Source organism: Geotrypetes seraphini, chromosome 13 (assembly GCF_902459505.1).
Source record: "Geotrypetes seraphini chromosome 13, aGeoSer1.1, whole genome shotgun sequence".
Lineage (NCBI taxonomy): Eukaryota > Metazoa > Chordata > Amphibia > Gymnophiona > Dermophiidae > Geotrypetes > Geotrypetes seraphini.
In genome coordinates this window covers 45,881,278-45,903,935 of record NC_047096.1, presented here as the reverse complement: position 1 = coordinate 45,903,935, position 22,658 = coordinate 45,881,278, and the positions used below count along the sequence as shown (strand labels likewise).

The 22,658-nt window shown below is 42.0% G+C and overlaps 1 protein-coding gene across 1 annotated transcript in view; it reads right to left on the bottom strand.

Moving 5' to 3' along the window:
• Window positions 1-2,383: 2,383 nt before the first annotated feature.
• The window catches only part of ADAMTS8 (ADAM metallopeptidase with thrombospondin type 1 motif 8), a 114,427-nt gene continuing 94,152 nt past the window's right edge, over window positions 2,384-22,658 (bottom strand). The window contains exons 7-9 of the mRNA XM_033917514.1: window positions 12,953-13,125; window positions 11,261-11,436; window positions 2,384-5,374 (exon numbers count right to left, since the gene is read on the bottom strand). Coding sequence (XP_033773405.1) covers window positions 4,639-5,374; window positions 11,261-11,436; window positions 12,953-13,125 — 1,085 coding nt within the window. The 3' untranslated portion in view covers window positions 2,384-4,638. The remainder of the gene's footprint in view (window positions 5,375-11,260; window positions 11,437-12,952; window positions 13,126-22,658) is intronic.

The following is a 22,658-nucleotide window of genomic DNA, read 5'->3' as shown; positions in this document are numbered from 1 at the left end:
CTTCCCCCCACCCCCGGATATTCAATGCTGGTCACCGGAAATGGCTTAGCATTGAATATCCAGAGTCGGCACTGATCGCGGCACTTATGTAGGCTGCGTCCCACCAGCGGAATATTAGCCCCAGGGAGTTTGACACCTTCTCCCTAATTCTATACTGAAAATTGTGCATTCAAATGTAGGCACACACCCAATTTTGCGCATGTGCGAATGTTCCGACGTCGCTTTTCAAAACCAGGACAAAGTGCTGGGTTTTGAAAAGCAGTCTGGATCCCCGGACATATCCTCAAAAGGAGGACATGTCCAGGGAAATCTGGACCTCTGGTAACCCCTAATCTAGACCATCTAGACCAGTATCCTGTTTTCAGGGAGTATGCAGCTGTAAATTGTGCAGGTACTTATGTATTCAGAGTCCCTGCTAGGGAAGAAATTTAATGAAAGATTTCAGGCTCATAAATACCAGATACACAGAAATCCACAGGGGTGTCAGCAGCTTTTTTAGTTCAATAATAATGACGATAAAATAATATTTATGGGGCCCTTTTAATAAGCTGTGGTAAAAAGCGGCCTTTACGCGCCCTTACACAGGTCTTTCCCGCCTTTTTCTTTTTTTTTTTTTTTTTTGCATTAACAGTGATGCAATGATGTTGCCTTTAGTATGTGGCCATTTTTTAAAATTAGTGCTCAAGTACATACCGCCTCCCATTTTGTAGATGGTAAGGGCTTTACTTTTGGCAGCGATCCTTGGCGTACTAAACAAACAGGCACTTGTTGTTACCTTCATTTTGTGCGGTATACTTTATACCTTATTTACCATGGACTCCTGACGAAGGCGTGTTGACCGAAACATGGACCGTGTTGGGTCCCTTGGTTGGTAAAAAGGTTTTATATCACTGCATTTTAATTTTGGTACAATAAATTTTGCCTGCATCTTGTACATAGTCTGCAGTTTTTGTTTGTTTTTCTTGTATCTGTGTGCTAACCAAGATAGCAAGTGGCAATGTAGCTACACTAATACCGCCCATGATATGCCTCTCTACAATATACAGTCATGTCTGCATATGAATAATCTAAAAAGCCAGCTGGAGGTGGGTTGTCAAAAGGATGAGTCTGAGAACCACCACCTTGCATTATTCTTCTACAGTCAATAAAGGGTTAATTCCAACAAGACACAAAACGGAGAGGCATTTCTATTAATCGTGAGGGTTGAAGATGCAAGATGGTTAGGGGAATCTCCTCTTCTTACAATAAAGAGAATAAACCCAGTGCACCTGCTAAAGAATCCCTATGATTCAATTATTAAGCTTCCATTTAGAGAATAAAACAAACTGTGGACAAAACACAATGTTCTTGACCTTCCTATATTTCTTTAATCAATGTTAAGAAAAATATCCACATCAACCGTTAGTTTTTAATATGGTTGATGTGGATATTTTTCTTAACCTTGAAGAAATAAAGGAAGGTCAAGAACATTGTATTTCATCCACAGTTTGTTTTGTTGTTGGATTGCTTCTTTTTCTGTGGAACATTGGGTCTTCCCGTTTTTCAGTTTCAAAACCATTTGTAATTCATAAGTGCATAAATGTGCATGAGGCAAATCTATTTCATTTGATAGGAAGCTCTAGAATGAGAGGGCATAGGATGAAGTTAAGAGGTATTTGCTCAGAAATAATCTAAGGAAATACATCTTTACAGAAAGGGTGGTAGATATGTGGAACAGTCTTCCAGTAGAGGTGGTGTAGACAAAGACTATGAATTCAAGAAAGCATGGGACAGACACATTAGATCTCTAAGGGAGAGGAGGAGATAGTGGATGCTGTAGATGGGCAGACTGAATGGGCTATTTGGCCTTTATCTGCCTTCATGTTTCTATTGCCATAAAGCTCTGTGACCTCACAATGCAGATGTTAAGAACCTTAGAGGGACATAATTTTAAAAAACGTCTTTTGGCCTAGGCGCTAAATGCTGAAAGTAGAAGCAGGGAAAATGTCCTTTCTCAAAAAAAACATCCAAAAGGATGTTGAGCTGTTTAAACGCCCAGACCACCACAACATCTACACTTACCACATATAATCAATGAAAAATAGCCTAAGTCCCAAATGCCCAACACTAGAGCTTATAGGCGAAGGAGGAGCCAGTCCTTCGCCTAAAAGCTGGATTCTATAACCGGTGTCTGCCAAAAAGAACACCGGTTACAGAATCCACACCCCACACCCCCCAGCAACAATCGCAGCAGGATAGATGGCTCATTTCCCCTGCCGCGATCCACCCCCCTCCCCGACATGACCGGGGCAGGAGGGAGCCCAAGCCCTCCTGTCCCGGCGACCCCCCATTAAAATACGGGCAAGAGGGATCCCAGGCCCTCCTGCCCCCACATAGTCCCCCCACGTCTAGCCCCCCCGAACCCCAGATTGCCCCCCCCCAAACACCCCCACCCGCCGATCCCGCAACCCCACCCACGACACCTTAAGAACGTTGGCCCAACCCAGCCCTTGTGCCTAAGGCTCTGCCCACAGGAGGGGCCTAAGACAACTGAGCCTATTGCGGTTGGCCCAGGTGCCTAAGGCCTCACCTGTGGACGGGGCTTGAGGCGCCTGGGCCAATCAGGCCCTAAAACCCGCCATTCTGAGGATGGCAGGCCGAACGGACAGGCTTGGGACCCGTCCGTCCGGTCAACGTTCTTAAGGTATTGGGGGGTTGGGGTGGGGTCAGTGGGTGGGGGGAGGTGTTTGGGGGGGCCGGATGTAGGGGGGCTTCATCGGGGCAGGACAGCCTGGGATCCCTACTGCCCATATTTTAGTGGGGGTGGTGGGTAGGGGTAGGGTGCCCCAATCATGTCAGGCTTTTTGATCGTCCAAGTACCCATTTAGGCCACTTTTTAGATGTTTGAGCCCCTTAGTCTAAAAGGAGAGGAGATAGTGGATCCTGCGAATGGGCAGACTGGATGGGCCATTTGGGCCTTATCCATCGTCATGTTTATGTGTTTGTTTATTTTTTTGTTTGAGCAGCCTAAAGTTAAATTCAGCTTGCTAAATTTTTATAGTCATTGGTCTAATTAGGATGACCCCTGGCTTTAGGATACAAGAAACATTTGGGCTCTCTGTTTCAAAGCTTTCTGTGAAAACTATGAAAGAAAGGGCTACCCAAAAGATTACCCAAGAGCTGAGGTACCTGGACCACCTGGAGCAAAGCAGATTGATAAGGAATATGATAAGAGCTCCTGCAGAATACACCTGTTCGCCTTTCCCTCATTAAAATTATGTCATTTCAAAAGGTTCCTTGATAAAACTTTCTCCTTTCAGGCGGCTAAACTGAATCCATGGCTCGCCCAAATTGTACTTGATGCCCCCTCCTATCTTGACTTCAGAAAGCTGCTCAAAACACACTTATTCCAAAGACTGAACTCTTAATGCATTGTACCACTACTATTTTTTACTACCTTCCCTCATCACTACTACCTTATGACTGCTCTCCCATCCCCTTATGACCTGCAACCCTTCCCGCCCCTTTCTTATTTTGTTTCCCTTCCAACTGTTAACTTCAATGACTTTACTGTATGTATTTTTGACTAACTGCTGTGAACCGCCTAGATCTCCCTGGGTATGGCGGTATACAAAATAAATTATTATTATTATTATTATTATTATTGCAGATTCCCAGGCTGATCATCACTGTAAACCACACAATTATTTGTCTTTGGAAGGTACGGTGTATCACACAGTGAACTAGTTGGAAAGGGTGAAGGGGAATACATAGGAAGTGATATATAAATAGAATGACTATAATAGTTCCATGTCAGAGGGGACAAACTGATCCAATCCTGGTTTTATCCCATGGCATACAGGTAGATGAGTTATTATTTCTCTTAAGAAAATGAGAATTATAGCTCCACTCACTCACCGGCTGAGGCAGTCCCCTTTGACATGGAGCTATATAGTCATACCAGAAATAAATACAATGCTTGTGCTCAAATTAGAAGGAAAAATATGAATGATGTCTAAGAACTCTTAAGATATTGTACTAGAGATGGCTTATTCACTCATTAGGTCACAAATTGAGATTTATATATTATATATGCACCTTGTAAAATTATTTAATACAATCCCTGTTGGAGGCAGTGACATCTTAGGATCGAAATTATTCACACAATGGACTTTTCAAATATGTTTTCCTCAACTATCTACTGTGATCCCATCAGTGTGGCACCTTCTGCTTGGTTTCACCTTGTTGACTTTCTGATGATGGATTACAACAGTGCCTCATATGATTTCATCCCAGGTGAAAAATGCCTTTCAGTTTCTTGGAAAATGTACATCACTGAAGCTCTCTCTCTTTGAAAAAAAAATTCAGTGGTTATTATTCCTTCTCAAACAGCTTGAAATTCAACTAATTATTCTCGAGCAAATCATTGTTCAAACTCTTCTCTTCTTTGAGGTAGATAACTATTGGGGGTAGAGGAGTAGCAAAAGTGTGGTTTATTTCTCTAAGTCTGTTAGTCTTTCAAGCAGGTCGAAAATGTATGACTTGCTCGGGTCAGTTAGTGCACTTTCATCTATGTTCCTGCTTGACTGTAAGCAAGGTCAGGACCAGTTAGTAAATGCCTATTTTGTGTGGTTTTATTGTTTCAGTTCAGAACTTGACTCAGCATTCTTGCACAACACAAGCTACTGTAACTGGCTGGGGCTGCTTAGACAAACTGCATTTTTCTGGTTCAATTGTCTTTCCTGTGTAGTCAATGCAGAGTGGGCTTTGTGTCTGCAATCCACTCCCACAAGTTTGCGAACATGGAGACCAAGATCCCATTTGCCATAGTGGGCACGGCAAGTCACCACATGGTTTGATATCTTCTGGCTTCAGTTCTCTGGTACATGCTACTGAGGCCTTACCCTCCATATCTCGACACTCAACGGTTCGTCTTTGCCACCCAGAGCCACAACTTTTGGAGCAGGCAGACCAGTCACCCAAAACCCACTGCGAGGTAACTATTGGCTTGATAATGTTTGCCGATTTCTTCTCTTTGCTCTTTTGCTTGCTGAAAGTGACATCTTTAGGGATGAAGAAAGTATATTTGACCTTTGGCGGGAACATCTCACTAGATATGGCCAACAGCTGAACAGTCATGGGTTCTGGAAGTTGCTGAAAGCTCTGTATTCTCTCCAGTGTTGTTAAGGATCCACTGTATTTCAAGATGCTGCCTTTCAATAGGATATCCTGTTCCATGAATGAAACTGCAAAGTCACCATTTAGAAGATATATGCCACTCATGGCCTTTAACGCCAAGTAATTGCCATCATGTTTGATTCCTCGGTGACTGCGCTGTTTAATGTCTATGTTAGTGGCTCCAGCAGGGATTGTGACAATGTCATTGTATCCATATCTATGCAAACAAATAAAATAATTACATTTAAAGTTATTTTCAATTCAATACAGTTTTCTGTGGCTTATTTCATAAAGAAATGCATCACATAATATTTCACAACAGAAGTAGGTACAATAAAACATATTATTAAAAACCAATAAACTTGGATGGAAATTGCCATGCAGTAATGAAAGAGTACTCAGTGAAGGGTTCTGAATAAGATGATTCTTGAGGCAAAGAAGTGGCAAGTCAACTAAGGCAGAAAGAGTAATGAAAGATAAAGATTTGCCACCATCTGTAGCTACATTAGTACTTAGGACAAGAAGGATGAGCATTAAAAGACTGGAAGGGCAAGAAAGGGGTTACTTATGCGGTTAGAGTGACAGGCAAGATCAGTTGAGAATAAATTTGGGAAGTTTGTGGTGCAGGGATTAGACCTACAGCCTCAGCACCCTGAGGCTGTAGGTTAAAATCCCTCACTGATCCTTGTGACCTTGGGCAAGTCACTTAGGGCTAGATTCACAAAGCAAACCGATTGGTTTGCGACTCCTTAGCGACCAAATTTCCCTCCGGCCTGATTCACTTACCTCTGCCGACCATCCTCCGATCCATGCATGCAAATGAGGGGAGGGACATTCAAAAGTAGGGAAGGCAGTGATTCACAACACAAAATTCTCAATCCGACTGGGCTGGCCGATCAACTCAAGAAGCGACTGCTTGGGACCAGTCGCACACCTCTCTGCTGACTCTCCTGCTCCATTGTCCCCCTGCACTCTGCCCTGCTCTCTGCTGTCCTAATCTCGCTGCCTGTTTCAGGAGCTGCAGAAGCCCTGAGGCAGGGGGGAGAGCAGTGCCTGTTGGCTCCCTGACAATTTGAAATAGCTCCTCTCGCTGCCCAGACTGATCTCTGCTGCCTTCCCTGCAGTGCGAGCCCGTGGGTTTAAAGCGGGGCTTCACGTCGCAGTGCAGGCCCGCTTTAAACCCGCGGGCTCGCACTGCAGGGAAGGAGGGAAGAGGCTGCCACTGCCAGAGATAACAGGAGCAGGAGAGTCGGGTCCTGGAAAAACCCCCCCAGTAAAAAAAAGGACACAAAACGCAGGGAAAGCAGATGGTCTGCGCATGCACACCAGCACACCAGCAATCCAGGCAGGCAGATGGGGGCATTCCTCCAATCGTCCCCATCTGCATATTTAAGTTTGCAGAATTCATCAGACCTCCCCGGATCGGTGAATCTAGCCCTTAATTCCCTCATTGCCCCAGGTACACTAGATAGAGTTTCAGCCCACCAGGACAGATAGGGAAATAAGGTACCTGAATGTAAACCACTTAGGATATAAGTGGTATATAAGTAATAAAATAAAAAAAATGAAAAGGACTGAGGGTTAAAAATGCGCTAAGCTTTTTTCCCATAGTCACAAAATAGAAAAAATCCTTCAGGACATTTTGACCTGAATGTAATAATCACCTAAGGAAGTTCTCTGAAGGTTGGATGGTTTTGTGGGTTTTTTTTCTATCCTTCAGAAATATTTTTTTTTCCTGGAAACTGCTGGATGTACTGACAAGAGAGCTGGTGTCTGAGTATGACCATATAAGTGTTACACTGCAGCATACTTACTAAATCCAGAGTATAATTTTAGGCATACTGCACTGCTGTGCCAAATGCAGTCTATAAGAGGAAATTTGCTATCCCCAAAATGTTTAGTTCTCTTGAAATACACTGAAACTATTTAAGGATATAATTATTTACTAGAAAAATGGTTTCACTGAAAGTGACAGTTAGAGTAGTGTAGTACAAAACAAGCCACACCAGACCAGCATTGATTTAGCATTGGTGAAAAAAGAAGATAAAAGTTCATAATGTAACTGGTGCATGAAGGACTGAAAGACCTTTTCCATCACGCTTTTCAAGGCTACAGTGATAGAAATCTACCCAATCAACAAATGGCCATCCAGAATTTGAAAACAAGGCTTGCATATAAGAATTTTTTTTATGTAAGCACAAATTTTAAGGTAATTTTAGAAATTGGAACCTTAGTCTAGGTGCTCCAATGCTGTGCACTTAGCATTAATTCTATAATGGTATCTTGGCGCCAAGCTTCCATTGTAGAATACTGGCATTGGTGTGCTCATGTGTAGGCGTGTCCTATTATGCCATAGTAATAGGCATAAGTTGGTGCGCCTAATTGCGCCAATTGGCATGCATAGTTTATAGTATTCTATAAACTATGCACCAAACTGGGAGACACACCTGTGGCCTGCTGTGCTCCACTCACAAGAATGCCCCCTTGCAGTTAGACACTATGGCATTTAGGAGCTACCTTATAGAATGGCATGCAGTGCACTTAGGCATTTGTTAATTTGATGGTACCTTTGATGAGTGTAAGTGGCACCTATCCTTGGCACCACTATATAGAATTGCCCCCATTGTGAACACATCTCAACTGGGTTGATTGGAGGGATCATTATGGTCTTTATCTACTGTCCTTTGCTATGAGGCCAATAATCAAAAGAGTTGAGCACCTACATTTAAGCTTCTAAGTCAGGCGTCTGTTTTCAGGGACACATAATTTAGGCCAAAAAAAGCAAACGAGATGCTAAGAAATGGGATGATTAACAAGACTAAGAATGTTATAATGCCTCTGTATTGCTCAATACTGCAACCTCATCTGGAGTATTGCATTCAATTCTGGTCTCCTTATCTCAAGAAAGATATAGCGGCGTTAGAAAAAGTTCAAAGAAGAGCAACCAAGATGATAAAGGGAATAGAACTCCTTTTGTACAAGAAAAGACTAAAGGTTAGGGCTCTTCAGCTTGGAAAAGAGACGGCTGAGGGGAAATATGATTGAAGTGTACAAAATCCTGAATGGAGTAGAACGGGTACAAGCAGATCGACTTTTCACTCCATCAAAAATTACAAAGACTAGAGAACACTTGATGAAGTTACAGGGAAATACATTTAAAAACAATAGGAGGAAATATTTTTTCACTCAGAGAATAGTTAAGCGCTGGAAAGCGTTGCCAGAGGATATGGTAAGAGTGGTTAATATAGCTGGTTTAAAAAAAAGGTTTGGATGAGTTCCTGGAGGAAAAGTCCACAGTCTGCTGTTTTGAAACAGATTTGAGGGAAGCCACTGCTTGCCCTGGACTGGTGGCATTGACTACTGCTACTATTTGGGTTTTTGCCAGATACTTGTGACTTGGATTGGCCTCCGTGAAGATCAGCTACTGGGCTAGATGGACCATTGGTTTGACCCAGTAAGGCTATTATGTTCTTATATTCCATTTAAAATGGGTACCCTGAGACAAAAAACAGTAGACTTAATTTAAGTACCCAGAAGGTTAATTCTATAAAGAATGTGCCAAATACCAGTGCCAATTCTATAAGGAGTGTGGCAAAATACTAGCATAAACATAGCCTGTAAATGCCATTATTCCAGCAATGGACTATTCTATAAAATGGCACCTAAATGTGATGGCACATACAGCTGGGCACATTTTTTAGCAATCTAGGCACAAGCAGCTGTATGTCTGGTGTAAGTGGTTGTGCTTATAATAAATGTGTGCTTACCTGACTATGTGAATAATTGATAATATCACTAAACTGGACTAGTGAAAACAGTTTCAAATGATAACTTTACTTTTTTGATGTTTCATGAGTATGCCTCAGCCCCACCACTCCACCGCTGTGCTATCTTGTGACTGTGTGGAGATTTATGTGGCACTTCATCATCGGCTGCTCATATTTTTTAGTATGTATGTAGAACCGTGAAAAATCCTTCATGCAATCATAAAATATTATCCTCTATATAAAGGTGATGCAAATACTTAGCTCTGTCAGCCAACGTCTGGGAGTCCCTACTGCTGGAACACCTGGACTTACGGTAGGCCCAGTAGAGGCCTGCAAGTCATCAAGAGGGAGGGTGGACAGGGTAGAGAACCAGGGAGGGAGGGGGGCTGGATGCAGAGACTCTCAGGGCAGAAGAGGGAGTTAGTGAGGGGCCTGGATGCAGAGCCTGGCAGAGCAGGGCGGGAGGGGGAACAGCGTGCAGAGTCTGGCAAACCAGGGCAAGGCAAGGCACTGCACTTGAATATTAACACCCCAGTTTATATTCAAGTCAATCTTTTTTTCTTCTTTTTTTGGGGGAAAAATGGTTAGCTCGGGTCATTTTATATTCGAATATATATGGTTCTTTCCTTTGTAGACTAGGCCCCAAACAGGGACCTTTTTTTAACAGTCATCCACTGGAGCAAATAAAGCATGATGTCATGGTTGCTGTCACCTTCCCATCTCCCGAATGTGAAACTGGCAAGGTTGTATGACACTAGGTTGTATGACAGCATCAGGTACTAAAGATATTCTTAATAGAGAGTATGGTGCAGTGGTTAAAGCTATAGCCTCAGCACCCTGAGGTTGTAGGTTCAAACCCATGCTGCTCCTTGTGACCCTGGGCAAGTCACTTAGGCCCTCTTTTACAAAGGTGCGCTAAGCGATTTAGCATGTGCTAAATCAACGCATGCGCTAACCGCTAACGCATCCATATGATAACATGCACGCTTTAGCATATAGCACTTGTTAAGCGCGTGCGCTAAAGAGCCTAGCGATCTTTGTAAAAGAGGGGGTTAATCCCCCCATTGCCCCAGGTACATTAGGTAGATTGTGAGCTCTCTGGGGCAGACGGAAAATGCTTGAATACCTGAATAAATTCAAGTAAGCATAGAAAACAGAATAAATAAATCTGAGTTGTAGCCTAAGAGTTAGTGCAGTAGGCTAAGATCCAAGAAAACATTGTAAGACCTAGTTTCAAATCCTACTTTCAGCTCCTTTTTTAAAAAATTGTGAGCCCTCCAGGGACAGAAAAGTACCTACAATGCCGACAAGATGTGCAAGCCCAAAGTCTTTCGAAGTGGTGTGCATTCAGGTACAGTAGGTATTTTTCTGTTCCTGAAGGACTCACAGCTAAAAACAAAATTCATAAAAGCTGACGTGGGATTTGAACCTAGGCCCCCAGGTGCTCAACTCACTACTCTATCCCTTAGACTACAGTACTCCCCTGAAATTCGCGGGGATCCGGTTCCAGGATCCCCTGCAAATTTTGAAAAACCACAAATACTGTTTTTCAGCTGATCGAAGGCAGGAGAGGGCAGCTGGGGTGCCGGCGGGTGCTTACATTGTACTTACGAAGCTGGGCACAATTTCCGACCGCCTCTTCCTTGTACTAAAGTCATGGTTACACCAATCAGGAGCTGCTTTGCTACGCCAGACAGCGTGTCAAAGCAGTTCCTGATTGATGTAACCATGACTTTAGTACCAGGAAGAGGCGGTCAGAAAATACCGTGAATTACTAAATCCGTGATGTGCGAACCGTGAATTAAGGGGGGGGGGGGGAATGCTGCCACATGGACATCCTTGTCCCTTGTTCTCCCTGTTCAAAATTAGGACTTTTCAGTTTGTAAAATGGATGTTCATGTTGAATGTTTCCAGTACATGGACATCCATCTCACATGAATTATAGAACAGGCTGTATCCTGTTCTAAAATACATGCGAAATGGACTTCCATTTGTGACATAATGGCTTGGACATTCATATGCTCAGTTGGATGTCCTTTCTGGAATGCTGTTTATGATCTCCCATATGTCTACTTTTTCTCTAGGTTCTGAGATTTCGGATTTTAGATTGTTATTATTTGAGAGACTTATGGGTTGTTTTTTTTTCACCTTTTTTAACCCTGGCTGATGGGATGTTGGACACCTCTTTTGAATCTCTGATGGACTTTTATAAGTTATTTTCTCCAGTGAATAGCACGATGTGCTAAGATTTTCATGGAAATGTGGCTCATCTGATGTGGATGGTGACAAGCTTTGTTGAGGATGCGTCATAGGGTTTGATCCGGTCCTGTTCTTACTTGGATTTGTTGAGTGACCCTGAAATTTTCCTGCAGCTGGAGCTGTTGCCTCCGCACTCCCCACACTTATCAAGCTTCTTGGAGGACCCGATGACATGGTCGCAACCAGCTTTGATGCACTGACCCTGAACACAAATGGACAGGCTCTCCGGGCCACAAAGCATCCCGTCAGTTACCTGTGCAATACATGAAACAGATAGATGTTGTAAAGGGATCTACATCAATGGTAATATTCATACACTGTTCTGTATTGTCATGAACGGAAGAATACTACAGTTTTTAACCAAAAACAAAAAAAACTGTACAAAGAAAGTTATACTGGATTGCTCCTCAAGGACTGAACTATTAAGTTCATTTTTATCTTATGGACAAGCTAGCATGTGACAAACACTACTGAAAGGAAAATACTTGCTTGTTTCATTGATTTCAAAGGACATTTGATTCTCTTTGGAACATAAGGATGTTACTGGAGAGACTTTATGGTAAATATCCTGCAAACAGGATGGTTGGATAGGCTGCAGTGAGCTTGGACAGCAACTTCAGCATTTGGAACCTAGGACAATACCAGGAGGTCTTTACAGTCTATGACCCAGAAATATCAAAGAGAGAAGTTAATTTAATCATGTATTTTTAATGGGTATAACTAATGGGCAGACTGGATGAACCGTTCAGGTCTTTATCTGCCATCATTTACTATGTTACTACATTACTAACTGTGGATATTCAGCAGGAGATAGCCATCTTGGTTGCTTTTCTTTGAACCTTTTCTAGCACCACTATATCTTTCTTGAGATAAAGACACCGGAATTGAACGCAATACTCCAAATGAGGTCGCACCATGGAGCGATACAGAGGCATTATAACATTCTTAATCTTGTTAACCATCCCTTTTTTAATAATTCCCAGCATCCTGTTTGCATTTTTGGCCGCCGCCACACATTGGGTGGAAGGTTTCATCGTATTGCCTACAATAACACCCAGATCCTTTTCTTGGGCGCTAACCCCCAAGGTGGATCCTAGCATCTGGTAACTGTGATTCAGGTTATTCTTCCCAATGTGCATCACTTTGCATTTGTCCACATTAAATTTCATCTGCCACTTAGATGCCTAGTCTTCCAATTTCCTAAGGTCCGCCTGCAATTTTTTACATTCCGCATGCGTTTTAACAACTTTGAACAGTTTAGTGTCATCTGCAAATTTAATCACCTCACTCGTTCCAATTTCCAGATCATTTACAAATAAGTTAAATAGCACCGGTCCCAGTACAGACCCCTGTGGCAATCCACTGTTTACTCTCCTCCATTGAGAAAAATTACCATTTACCCTACCCTCTGTTTACTATCCACAACTGAACTACCCTCTGTTTCCTATTCCACAACTGAACTTTGCCACCTATCCCATGACTCTTTAATTTTCTCAGGAGCCTCTCGTGAGGAACTTTATCAAAAGCTTTCTGAAAATCTAGATACACCTTGAACCTTGTGATATAAGCTTCGGAATGAAGAACCTGTACAACACATTTTGAACTTTGTATTCCATTTTCACCTTGCAGTAATTAAGTGTAGACAGAATGATAGTAGAAGTCATGTCTGGCAGAAGGTCTTCATTTTATTCCCACTGACTTTTGCTAGGGGTTTTATTAACTTATTTAAATAGCTTTTCTCTTGTATTAAACAGATGAACAAATCTTACCTTGGACTCAAAAACATTAAAGTCACTCCTGCCTCTGGCTCGGCAAACCAGTTTGCAGCGGTCTCGAGGGGAAATCCCAGAGTATTTGGGGATCCATTCTAGGAGGTTTCCATCCAGATCTGTGTAGTTATAGCTGTTATATTTCTCACACTGCTGTTCCCTGAAGCTCTGCCCTAAAAAGAAATGAAATAAACTGGTAGAGAAAGTCAACCAAGTATGACAATCAGATCTCCTCAGGCCTGATGTTAAGAGAGTATAAACAGGGTCCCCAACCTTTCCTAAGTCTGAAGGAGATATAGCCTTTTTAAAATTTCTGCTTTTGGGCCCTGCATGTTTAACACCAGCTCTGGGCCTCCCCTAGACACTAGTATAGGTAAGGTGACCATACGTCCCGTTTTGAACGGGACGGTCCCATTTTCAGACCTTCTGTCCCGTTGTCCCCACAGACAGCTTTGGGACGCCGAAATGTTCCGTTTTCAGGGACAGCGTCCCGAAGTTGTGCTCAGGGACAACGGAACAGGTGATCACTTCCTGTCCCTCCCTGCCGCCAAAAAAAAAAAAAAAAAAAAAGCCTCCCCATCTTTTCCCCTGTCTGCTGCTCTTACTGCCCTGTCGCTACAGCTGCTAAACCCGACAGGAAGTCTTCTTTCTGACGTCAATTCTGACGTCGGAGAGGACGTTCTGGGCCAGCCAATCGCACTGGGGGCACTAAAGACATGGGAAGGAGGCACTGGGGGCACTAAAGACATGGGAAGGGGCACTAAGGACTTGGGAAGGAGGCACTGGGGGCACTAAAGACATGGGAAGGAAGTACTGTGAGCACTAAGGACAGGAAGGGGCACTAAGGACATGGGAAGGAGGCATTGGGGCAGTAAAGACATGGGAAGGAGGCACTGGGGGCACTAAAGACATAGGAAGGGGCACTAAGGACACAGGACGGAAGCACTGGGAGCACTAATGACACAGGATGGAGGCACTGGGGGCACTAAGCACATGGGAAGGAGGCTCTGGGGGCACTAAGGACATGGGAAGGAAGGAGGGAGGGAATAGAAAGGGACAATTGTTGGGCCTGAGTGCAGAAAGAAAGAAACAAAAGAAAGGATACACAGACAGAAGGAAACGCAACCAGAGACTCATGAAATCACAAGACAACAAAGGTAGGAAAAATGATTTTATTTTTAATTTAATTTAATTCTTATATACCGCTAATAACCGTGAGGTTTCTAAGCGGTTTACAAAAATGAATGCATTAAAAGATACAATAAATAAAAATAAATAAGATAGGTACTTGGAAATCCCCTAACTGTCCCAAAGGCTCACAATCTAACTAAAGTAACTGAAGAGACAATTTATGAAAAATAAAGATAAAATATAAAGATAGAGATAGAGATAGAGATAGAAATGAATATTCCACCAAGTAATGAATAAATAAATTTAAAGATAGAATTAAAAATAAATAAAAAATAGAGATAAAAAATAAGTTTCAAGAGAAATAAAAAATATATATTTAAAGTATTCTCCCCTGTTGGATCAGGGGAGGGGTGTAACTGTGATCAGGTGCCCTGCTGGAGAGGGGCTCCCGATACTGCTGCTGGTCTCGGTGAGCCGTTAGCACTGCTTCTTTTAAAGTGTTCTCCCCTGCTGGATCGGGGGAGGGGTGTAACTTTGATCAGGTGCCCTGCTGGAGAGGGGCTCCCAATACTGCTGCTGGTCTCAGTGAGCCGTGTCAGTTTTGAGAATTTATATCTGCTGTCTATATTTTGCACTATATTTGTCTATTTTTCTTTAGTTACTGAGGTGACATTGCATATTTGAAAGTCATTTGCCTTGACATGTTTGAAACCCCCCCCCAAATATAAATGATAATTAACATTTTCTCTGCGTACAGTGTGCTTTGTAGTTTTTAAAAATTTTATGGTTACCATTATGAATTAATAAGATATGTGTACATGAAAAATGAATGGAAGAAATTGAGGGTGGGATTGGGGGTGGGGCTAGGGCGGGGTTGGGGACTGACAATTAATAGATATCCCCTTTTGATGAAAAAAATAAATGGTCACGTTAAGTATAGGGTCATTTCTAAGTATTAAAGGATTTTCCCATATTGTGTCTGTGGCCCCAAACACAAAATTACATGGTCATGTGTTTTGACCCATTTGGAGAGAGAGCTACCTGATACACCAGCCCTTAGAGCAGGGGTGTCAAACTCAAATACACAGTGGGCCAAAATTAAAAACTTGGACAAAGTCGCGGGCCAGCCTTGATATTTATTGAAAAAATGTCTACAATTGAGGAAGCCAAAAGTAGAGAACTACATGACTTAAAGAGTGTATAAAAGTGGCCAAAGAAGCATTGTGAGCACATAATAAACTAAAACCCAACAAAAAAATATAATATAAATAGTGAAAAAGAAATAATAACAAAACCTTGCGTGCAAAAAGGTTTAAAAATGCATTTAAAAAGTCTCTGCTGCAGATCATGAAAAAGTGTAGCTGTCCTGCATTAACAAACATTGCAGTATGGCAACTATAGAAAACATAAAAACCATCAGCTAATATTTTATGGGAACTTAAGATAACTTAAAATAACAATGTGCATGTTAAAAATAAAAAGGAAGAATGAAATAAAGTCATAGTGGCTCTTACCTAGTAGACAATCTGTAGCGCTCTGATCTGAGCAAACAGAAAGTAAAATTGGCTCGAAAAACGCTGCCAATTTAAAAGGGGGGGGGGGGGTTACATGACAAGTGCTGTAGTCACAACTGTAATCATAAGCAAAAAGTGGCACAATAAAAACGCCCAAAGATCTGAATAAAAAGGTTGGACGCTAAAGAAATCGATGGTCACATGATGAATTAAAAGTGAAAGGTCTAAAAACAACTGACACAAGATAGTATAGCTGTCCTACATTGACATTCCCAGCAGGCCAGCTCTAGTAGACATTTGGTATTTTCTCGCGGGCCAAATATAATTACACTGCGGGCCAGATTTGGCCCACGGGCCTGAGTTTGACACCCCTGTAGCCAAAAACTCAGCTTGTAATGAAATGTGAGAGAACCTTCCGCAGGCATTAGGTATACTGTCAACAATAATCCCTTCCCTTTTTCCAAATTGGGTCTCCATAATGACAAAAACCATATTGTCTTATTTGGGAGTCCTATTTGAACATGCTCCTTTATAGTCAGAATAGGATTAAATTATGACAGACTATCATGCAGTTACACAGTAAATGTACTTAACAACAAGCAGATGCTAAGGATGGCATTGGAGGCAAGGTTAGGGTGAAGGCTGCACCTAGGGCAACTGCCTTTGACCTCCCTGGGCTAGAGAAGGCCCCAACCCTGTTTGAACCTGAAAAAGGTACAGCTTGATAATGGGCTTTGGAGTCCCATTTCAAATTTCTGCTCTGGGCCTCAGCCATGTCTAATGCCAGCTCTGACAGGGATATGTTCCAGAAACTGACATATTCTAATCACTAATTTGAAATTTTTAAAAAAAAGTCTACTTTGTTGTCTTTTTTTTCAGTTTTCTATTCAGATTTGTCCTGGTCTCTGTTTTCTGTACCTCTTCCTCTCCTCCCCTCCAAGTCCAGCATCTCCCCTCTGTGTCACTACATACCCCTGTTCACCATCCCATCTCCCTTCTGTGCCCATATTCCTCCCATTCTGTCCAGCAACATCCGTGTGTCCCTATCACTCTTGTCCATCATTGCTCCTGTATCCCTATGCTCAGCATCATCCCTTAGTGTCCTGCCTGATATCCAACATCACCCCATGTCCCTATATCCCCATCTGTGTTCAGCATCACCCTTCTGTGTTCTTATCTTCCTTGCCCAATAATCCCTGTACTTCTGTGCTGCCCCCCATGTCCAGCATCTTCTCTCTGTGTCTATATTCTCTCCCCATGTCTAGCATTGCACCTCTGTGTTCATATGCCCCTCTGTGTCCAGCATTGTTCCACCATAGAGTATGACGGCAGAAAAGGGCCATTAGCCCAACAAGTCTGCCCTCTCGAATAACCCATCACTATGTCACTATTCCCTTCCTTCCAGTATTGCCTCTGTGTCCCTATACTCCCCATGTCCAGATTGTCCCTCTATTATGGTTCAGCGTCTTTCTTATCCTCACCCCATCCCTGACATGATCCCACATCTCTCCATCTCTCTCCTTTTTGCCCTCTCCCAGCATCTTTCCCTCCCTCCATGAGCCTAGTATCTATCCCCACTCTTCCCTCCATCCCACAAGGTCAAGCATCTCTCTTCATCTCCCCCCATCTTCTGATATATCCTCCCTCTTTCCCTGGTCTTCCTCCCTCATAGTCCAGCAACTCAATGCGCGGTGGCTGCTAAGAAAGCAAATAGAATGTTAGGAATTATCTGGACAGGAATGTAAAATAAAGATGAAAATGTTATAATGCCCTTGTATCGCTCTATGGTAAGGCTGCACCTCAAACACTGCGTGCAGTTCTGGTCACCATATCTCTAAAAAGATATAGAGGAATTAGAAAATGTATAGAGAAGGGCGACAAAAATGATAAAAAGGATGAGATGATTTCCCTATGAGGAAAGGCTAAAGCGGTAAAGACTCTTCAGCTTGGAGAAGAGACGGCTCAGGGGTGATATGATAGAGGTCTATAAAATAATGAGTGGCATGGAAAGGGTAGATATGGATCTCTTGTTCACTCTTTCCAAAAATGCTAGGACTAGGGACATGCGATGAAGCTACTAAATAGTAGATTTAATACAAACCGGAGAAAATATTTCTTCATACAATGTGTAATTAAACTCTGGAATTTGATTCCGGAGAATGTGGTGAAATCAGTTAGCTTAGCAAGGTTTAAAAAAGGTTTGGATAATTTTCTAAAAGAGAAGTCCATAAGCCATTATTGAGATGGCTTGGGGAAATCCACTGCTTATTCCTGGATAAGCAGCATATTCCTGGATAAGCAGCATAAAATCTGTTTTACTACTTGGGATCTAGCTAGGTACTTGGGATCTGGGTTAGCCACTGTTGGAAACAGGATACTGGGTTTAATGGACCTCCAGTCTGTTCCAGTATGGCAATTCCTATGTTAACTCCTCTGTCCTTGACCTCTTTCCATGGGTACAGCATGTTTATCTCTCCCTCTCTTGTTCCCCCTTGATCCTGGTAAGCATCATCAGCATTTAACACACATTTCCACCATCTAACCCTGGAGCTTTCCCATTGCCATATTCCTGTTTCCACATGGGAGGGAAGTATAAGAGGGAAGACTCTGAAGCTAGCTGCCAGCAAAATCAGGTTTGAAGAATGGCGAAGGACAGGAGGAGAGTGGGAGGAAGAGAGAAAATACTAGACCCCTAGGAGGAAGGGGAAAAGAGGCAGAATGCTACTGCAGACTTAAATTAAAAATAAAAATAACCCAACAACAGTTGGTGTCATGGCAGGGCTGGGGATTCACTGAATCCCTTCAAGGTCATGACCGCACACTACTGAAGGAGCAGCAGAATATCATTGATTGGAGGGGCCAAATAAACTAATATCCAGCCCTGCCCTCTAGTTTTCTAATTGCTGATGCTGTGTTGGTCAAAATATTGGTGGGACAATGGTTCTTGTGCTCACCCCCCATTCCACTACCTGTGCACCACTAAGACTATGGGGTCCTTTTACTAAGGTGCACTAGTTCGTCTTAGCATGCACTAAATGCTAATGCATGCTGACGCATCCATTATATCCTATGGACGTGTTAGCATTTAGCATTTAGTATGCGCTAAGACGCACTAGCGCGCCTTAGTAAAAGGTGTTGAAAGTAAGGTGTATCTGCTAGAGAGAAACATTTGTTGAAATCTGGCCCAAGTCTGACTTATTTCTCAGCGGTGTTGTTTGAGTATGTGCTTCCTGCGCCTACAGCAATATAACTCTTTGGCCGATCTCCATCACTTTAGTGTAGTATGCATTTAAATTTAGCACTATTTCATTTTTCTGAAATTGTGCTTTGCACAATAACATTTGATTAGCACACAAGACTTTCGATATGTCAATGGATGAGGAAATTATTTCATACCTGTAATTCTAGTTTCCAGTTTACATATACTTGACTTACCGCATATCAAAATCATCTATGCGGTTTACAATTATATTAAAAATATGTTAAAAAGGAACTCCAGAGTATTAAAATAGGAAAAAAAGAGAAATTAAATAGTTCTGCAACTCCGTGTACAGCAGTGCAAAAACCCCTACTGTCCCTTACAATTTTAACACATCCCCTATTAAAAGCTCTTTAAAAAATAGATCTTAAACATGCTTTAAATTTTTGACAATTCTGTATGATTGTCCTTTATGTACAAATTTGTATCTATTACTATTTCTATGTTGCCCTTTTTCAAACTTGCACCTTGACAGCTCATTCTGTTCCTGTCTTACACTTCAAGAGAAAACTTTAGTTTCTATTGATGTTATATGTCAAAGGTACAGTTACAATACAATAGTTCACTAATTCGCCTATTTTCTCCTCAGAAGCCAAGCTATAGATCTTCAACTCTGATACAAACTGGCACGGCCCTATTTTATCAGATTCACTGTCACAACAGTTAGAGACATAGGGCGTGAGAAGCATCCAAGTGAAAGAATAAAGAACTCTTGTGTAACTCTGGGCTGGTGCAGCAACTGAATTCATGCCATAGCATGGACTTCAGTAGGTCGTTACAAATGGAACACGCCTTCCAGGGAGTTTTTCTTCCACTGCCGTGTAGGAGAGATGGAAAACAGCACAAAAAGATACCTTTGGTTTTAAAAATCAGTTGAAAAGTTATTTCAGTAAGCTGAATAAGTTGTGAAAATGACCTGATGAGTGATTTTTATTTGTGTAATGCTTGTTTTGGATGATATTATTTTACGTATTATGTAATTTGTGTTGTATTTTAAAATTATGCACATTTCCTTTTTTTTTGGGGGGGGGAGAAGATAGATTAAGGGCTCCTTTTACGAAGGTGCGCTAACGTTTTTAGCGCACGCACCAGATTAGCGTGCGATATAGCGTGCGCTAGCCCAATAACTACCGCCTGCTCAAGAGGAAGTGGTAGTGACTAGCGCGCGCTATTCTGCATGTTAAGGCCCTAACGTGCCTTCGTAAAAGGAGCTCTAAAAGTTATAAACTATATACTATGTAAAATCTACTTTATTTCTCTCCAAAAGTCTCAAAATTCTCATACATTCTCGGTTTCCTTCCTAATCTGTTTCTTTTTCTCCTGCTCTGACTATTTTCTCCTGTTATTTCTTATTTATTTATTTACTCCCACCACTATTTATTACTTATATAGTGCTAAAAGGCGTGTGCAGCGCTGTACATGTTGACATTTAATAGACAGTTCCTGCTTGATAGAGCTTACGATCTAACTTGGACAGTCATAACATATAGGACTGGGGATGCAGAACCCAAGGTGAGAAGAGTTAGGAGTTGAAAGCACTCTCGAAGTGGTGGGCTTTTAACTGGGCCTTGAACTTCCAGGCGGCTTGTTCACAGCATACGGCGCAGCAAGGTAGAAGGGACGGAGTCTGGAGTTGGCAGAGGAAGAGAAGGGCACAGATGGGAGGGACTTACCAGCTGAGCAGAGCTCGCAGGGGGAAACATAGGGGAAGATAAGTGAAGAGAGATAGTGAGAGGCAGCTGAGTGAGTGCATTTGTAGGACAGTAAGAAGAGTTTGAATTGTATTCAGAAATGGATGGCAAGCCAATGAAGTGACTTTAGGAAAGGGGTAATGTGAGTATAGCGGCCCTTCCAGAATCTGAGTCATGCAGCTGAATTCTGGATAGATTGGAGGGGAGCGAGATGGCTAAGCAGAAGGCCCGAGAGTAGCAAGTTGTAGTAGTTAAGCGTGAGGTGATGAGAGTATGGATAAGGTTTTTGGTAGTATGTTCAGAGAGGAAGGGTCGGATTTTGATAATATTATAGAGGAAGAAGAGGCAGGTTTTAGCGATATGTTGTATCTGGGTGGTGACCCCAAAATTACGAGCCTTTAACTATAATTGGAGCAAGTTGGTGCACAATCTGCAATTTAAAATAGAGGAAAAGAACTAAAGATCTTGATAGAACAGAACCAGCCACACTAAGCACAAACACATACCAATACTATTCCACAGTAGGGAAGGAGTAAAGGGATAATATGTAGAATGAATAAGGTGACCATACGTCCCATTTTGAACAGGACTGTCCCTTTTTCAGATCCCCTGTCCCGTTGTCCCCATGGGGGCGGGGCTGGGGCAGGGCTAGGGTGGGAATGGGGGTGGGGATGGGGCTAGGGTGGGATTAGAGGCGGGGCTGGGGCTAGGGTGGGATTAGAGGCGGGGCTGATGAAAAAAATAAATGGTCACGTTAAGACCACAATACTCTCAAAATGCAGGTGGCTAATTAACAAGAGAAAACCAGCCAGGATTTTCGAATGATTGTATAAACAAGGATACGGGCCCTGCAGCTTATTCAGAATACTGCGAGAAGGTTAATAACAGGAGTATCACGATATGAACACATCTCCCCATACTAAAACATACTGTACTGGCTTCCAATTTCATACCATATAAACTACAAAATTTTGATGATTATTCATCATGTGATTTATGAGGATGTACCATGGTATCTGGTTCAGATACTACAGAGATATACACCAGATCGTGTTTTACGATCCCAGGGCATGATGAAACTGGAAACAGTGGCAGTGAGTGATGTACAATATATAAAAACCTGGACATCTCCTATTTCAACAGCAGGACCACGGATGTGGAATTTACTGCCAGGAGTATTATGATTGTGAGGTGATAAGATGAATTTTAAGAAGATGTTAAAGACACACCTTTTTGTTCAGGCCTTTAATTAATTAGATTACATTTTTAGAAATTTGATGAAGCTCTGTGGAAAAGGATATTGATAATGTAAAGTCTGTTTAATTGATTCTCAGGTGCTTTCTGTGATGTGTGTTACATTTGAATTTGTATGTTTTATGTAATCTGCTTTGACTTCAAGCGGATAGAAAATTTTATAATAAATAATTAATTTTCTCAACACCTCTCTGCCTCACCTCACTCATTTTTCATCCTTCTAATTAATAATATACAAGTGTGATTAACATCTGAAATAGATGTGTGCATATGCATGGAATAATTTGTCTTGCTAGTGCTACTCCAGAAGCAGATTCACACAAGAGAGAAGCATTCTATAAAGAAGATGATGTCTGAGCAGGAATGGCATTTGTCCAAAGCAAAATTCCAGCCTAATTCTTCAAACCAGGACACGTTTATAGTTTTGCTTTTTACTTACAGATGGAGGACATGCAGTCTTTGAGCATAAACTCTTTGGACATGTGTATTTACTTATGTTTTATGTCTATCCTTTTTTGGAATCACTCTATCATTGTGTCCAGGTCTGAATACAGGCATAGGAAAGTGCCTAGGTGCCAAATTATGAAGGCCTCACTTACTGTAGGGCTAGTGTCCTGCTATTAAGATGATAAATGTATATTTTTATATACATTCCACTAAATAACAAAATAGCGCTCTTTATAGATAGCAAACACACCACCATTAAAACAGGAGAAAAAAGCCTCAGAGTATTTCATACACAAAATGAATGTTTCTACGAGTAGCTTGTGATTTCAATCAATGACATAAAAGACCTCCTGATAATGGCCATAATGGTAAATATAACATATCAATGCTCAAAATACTGCAAACTTATC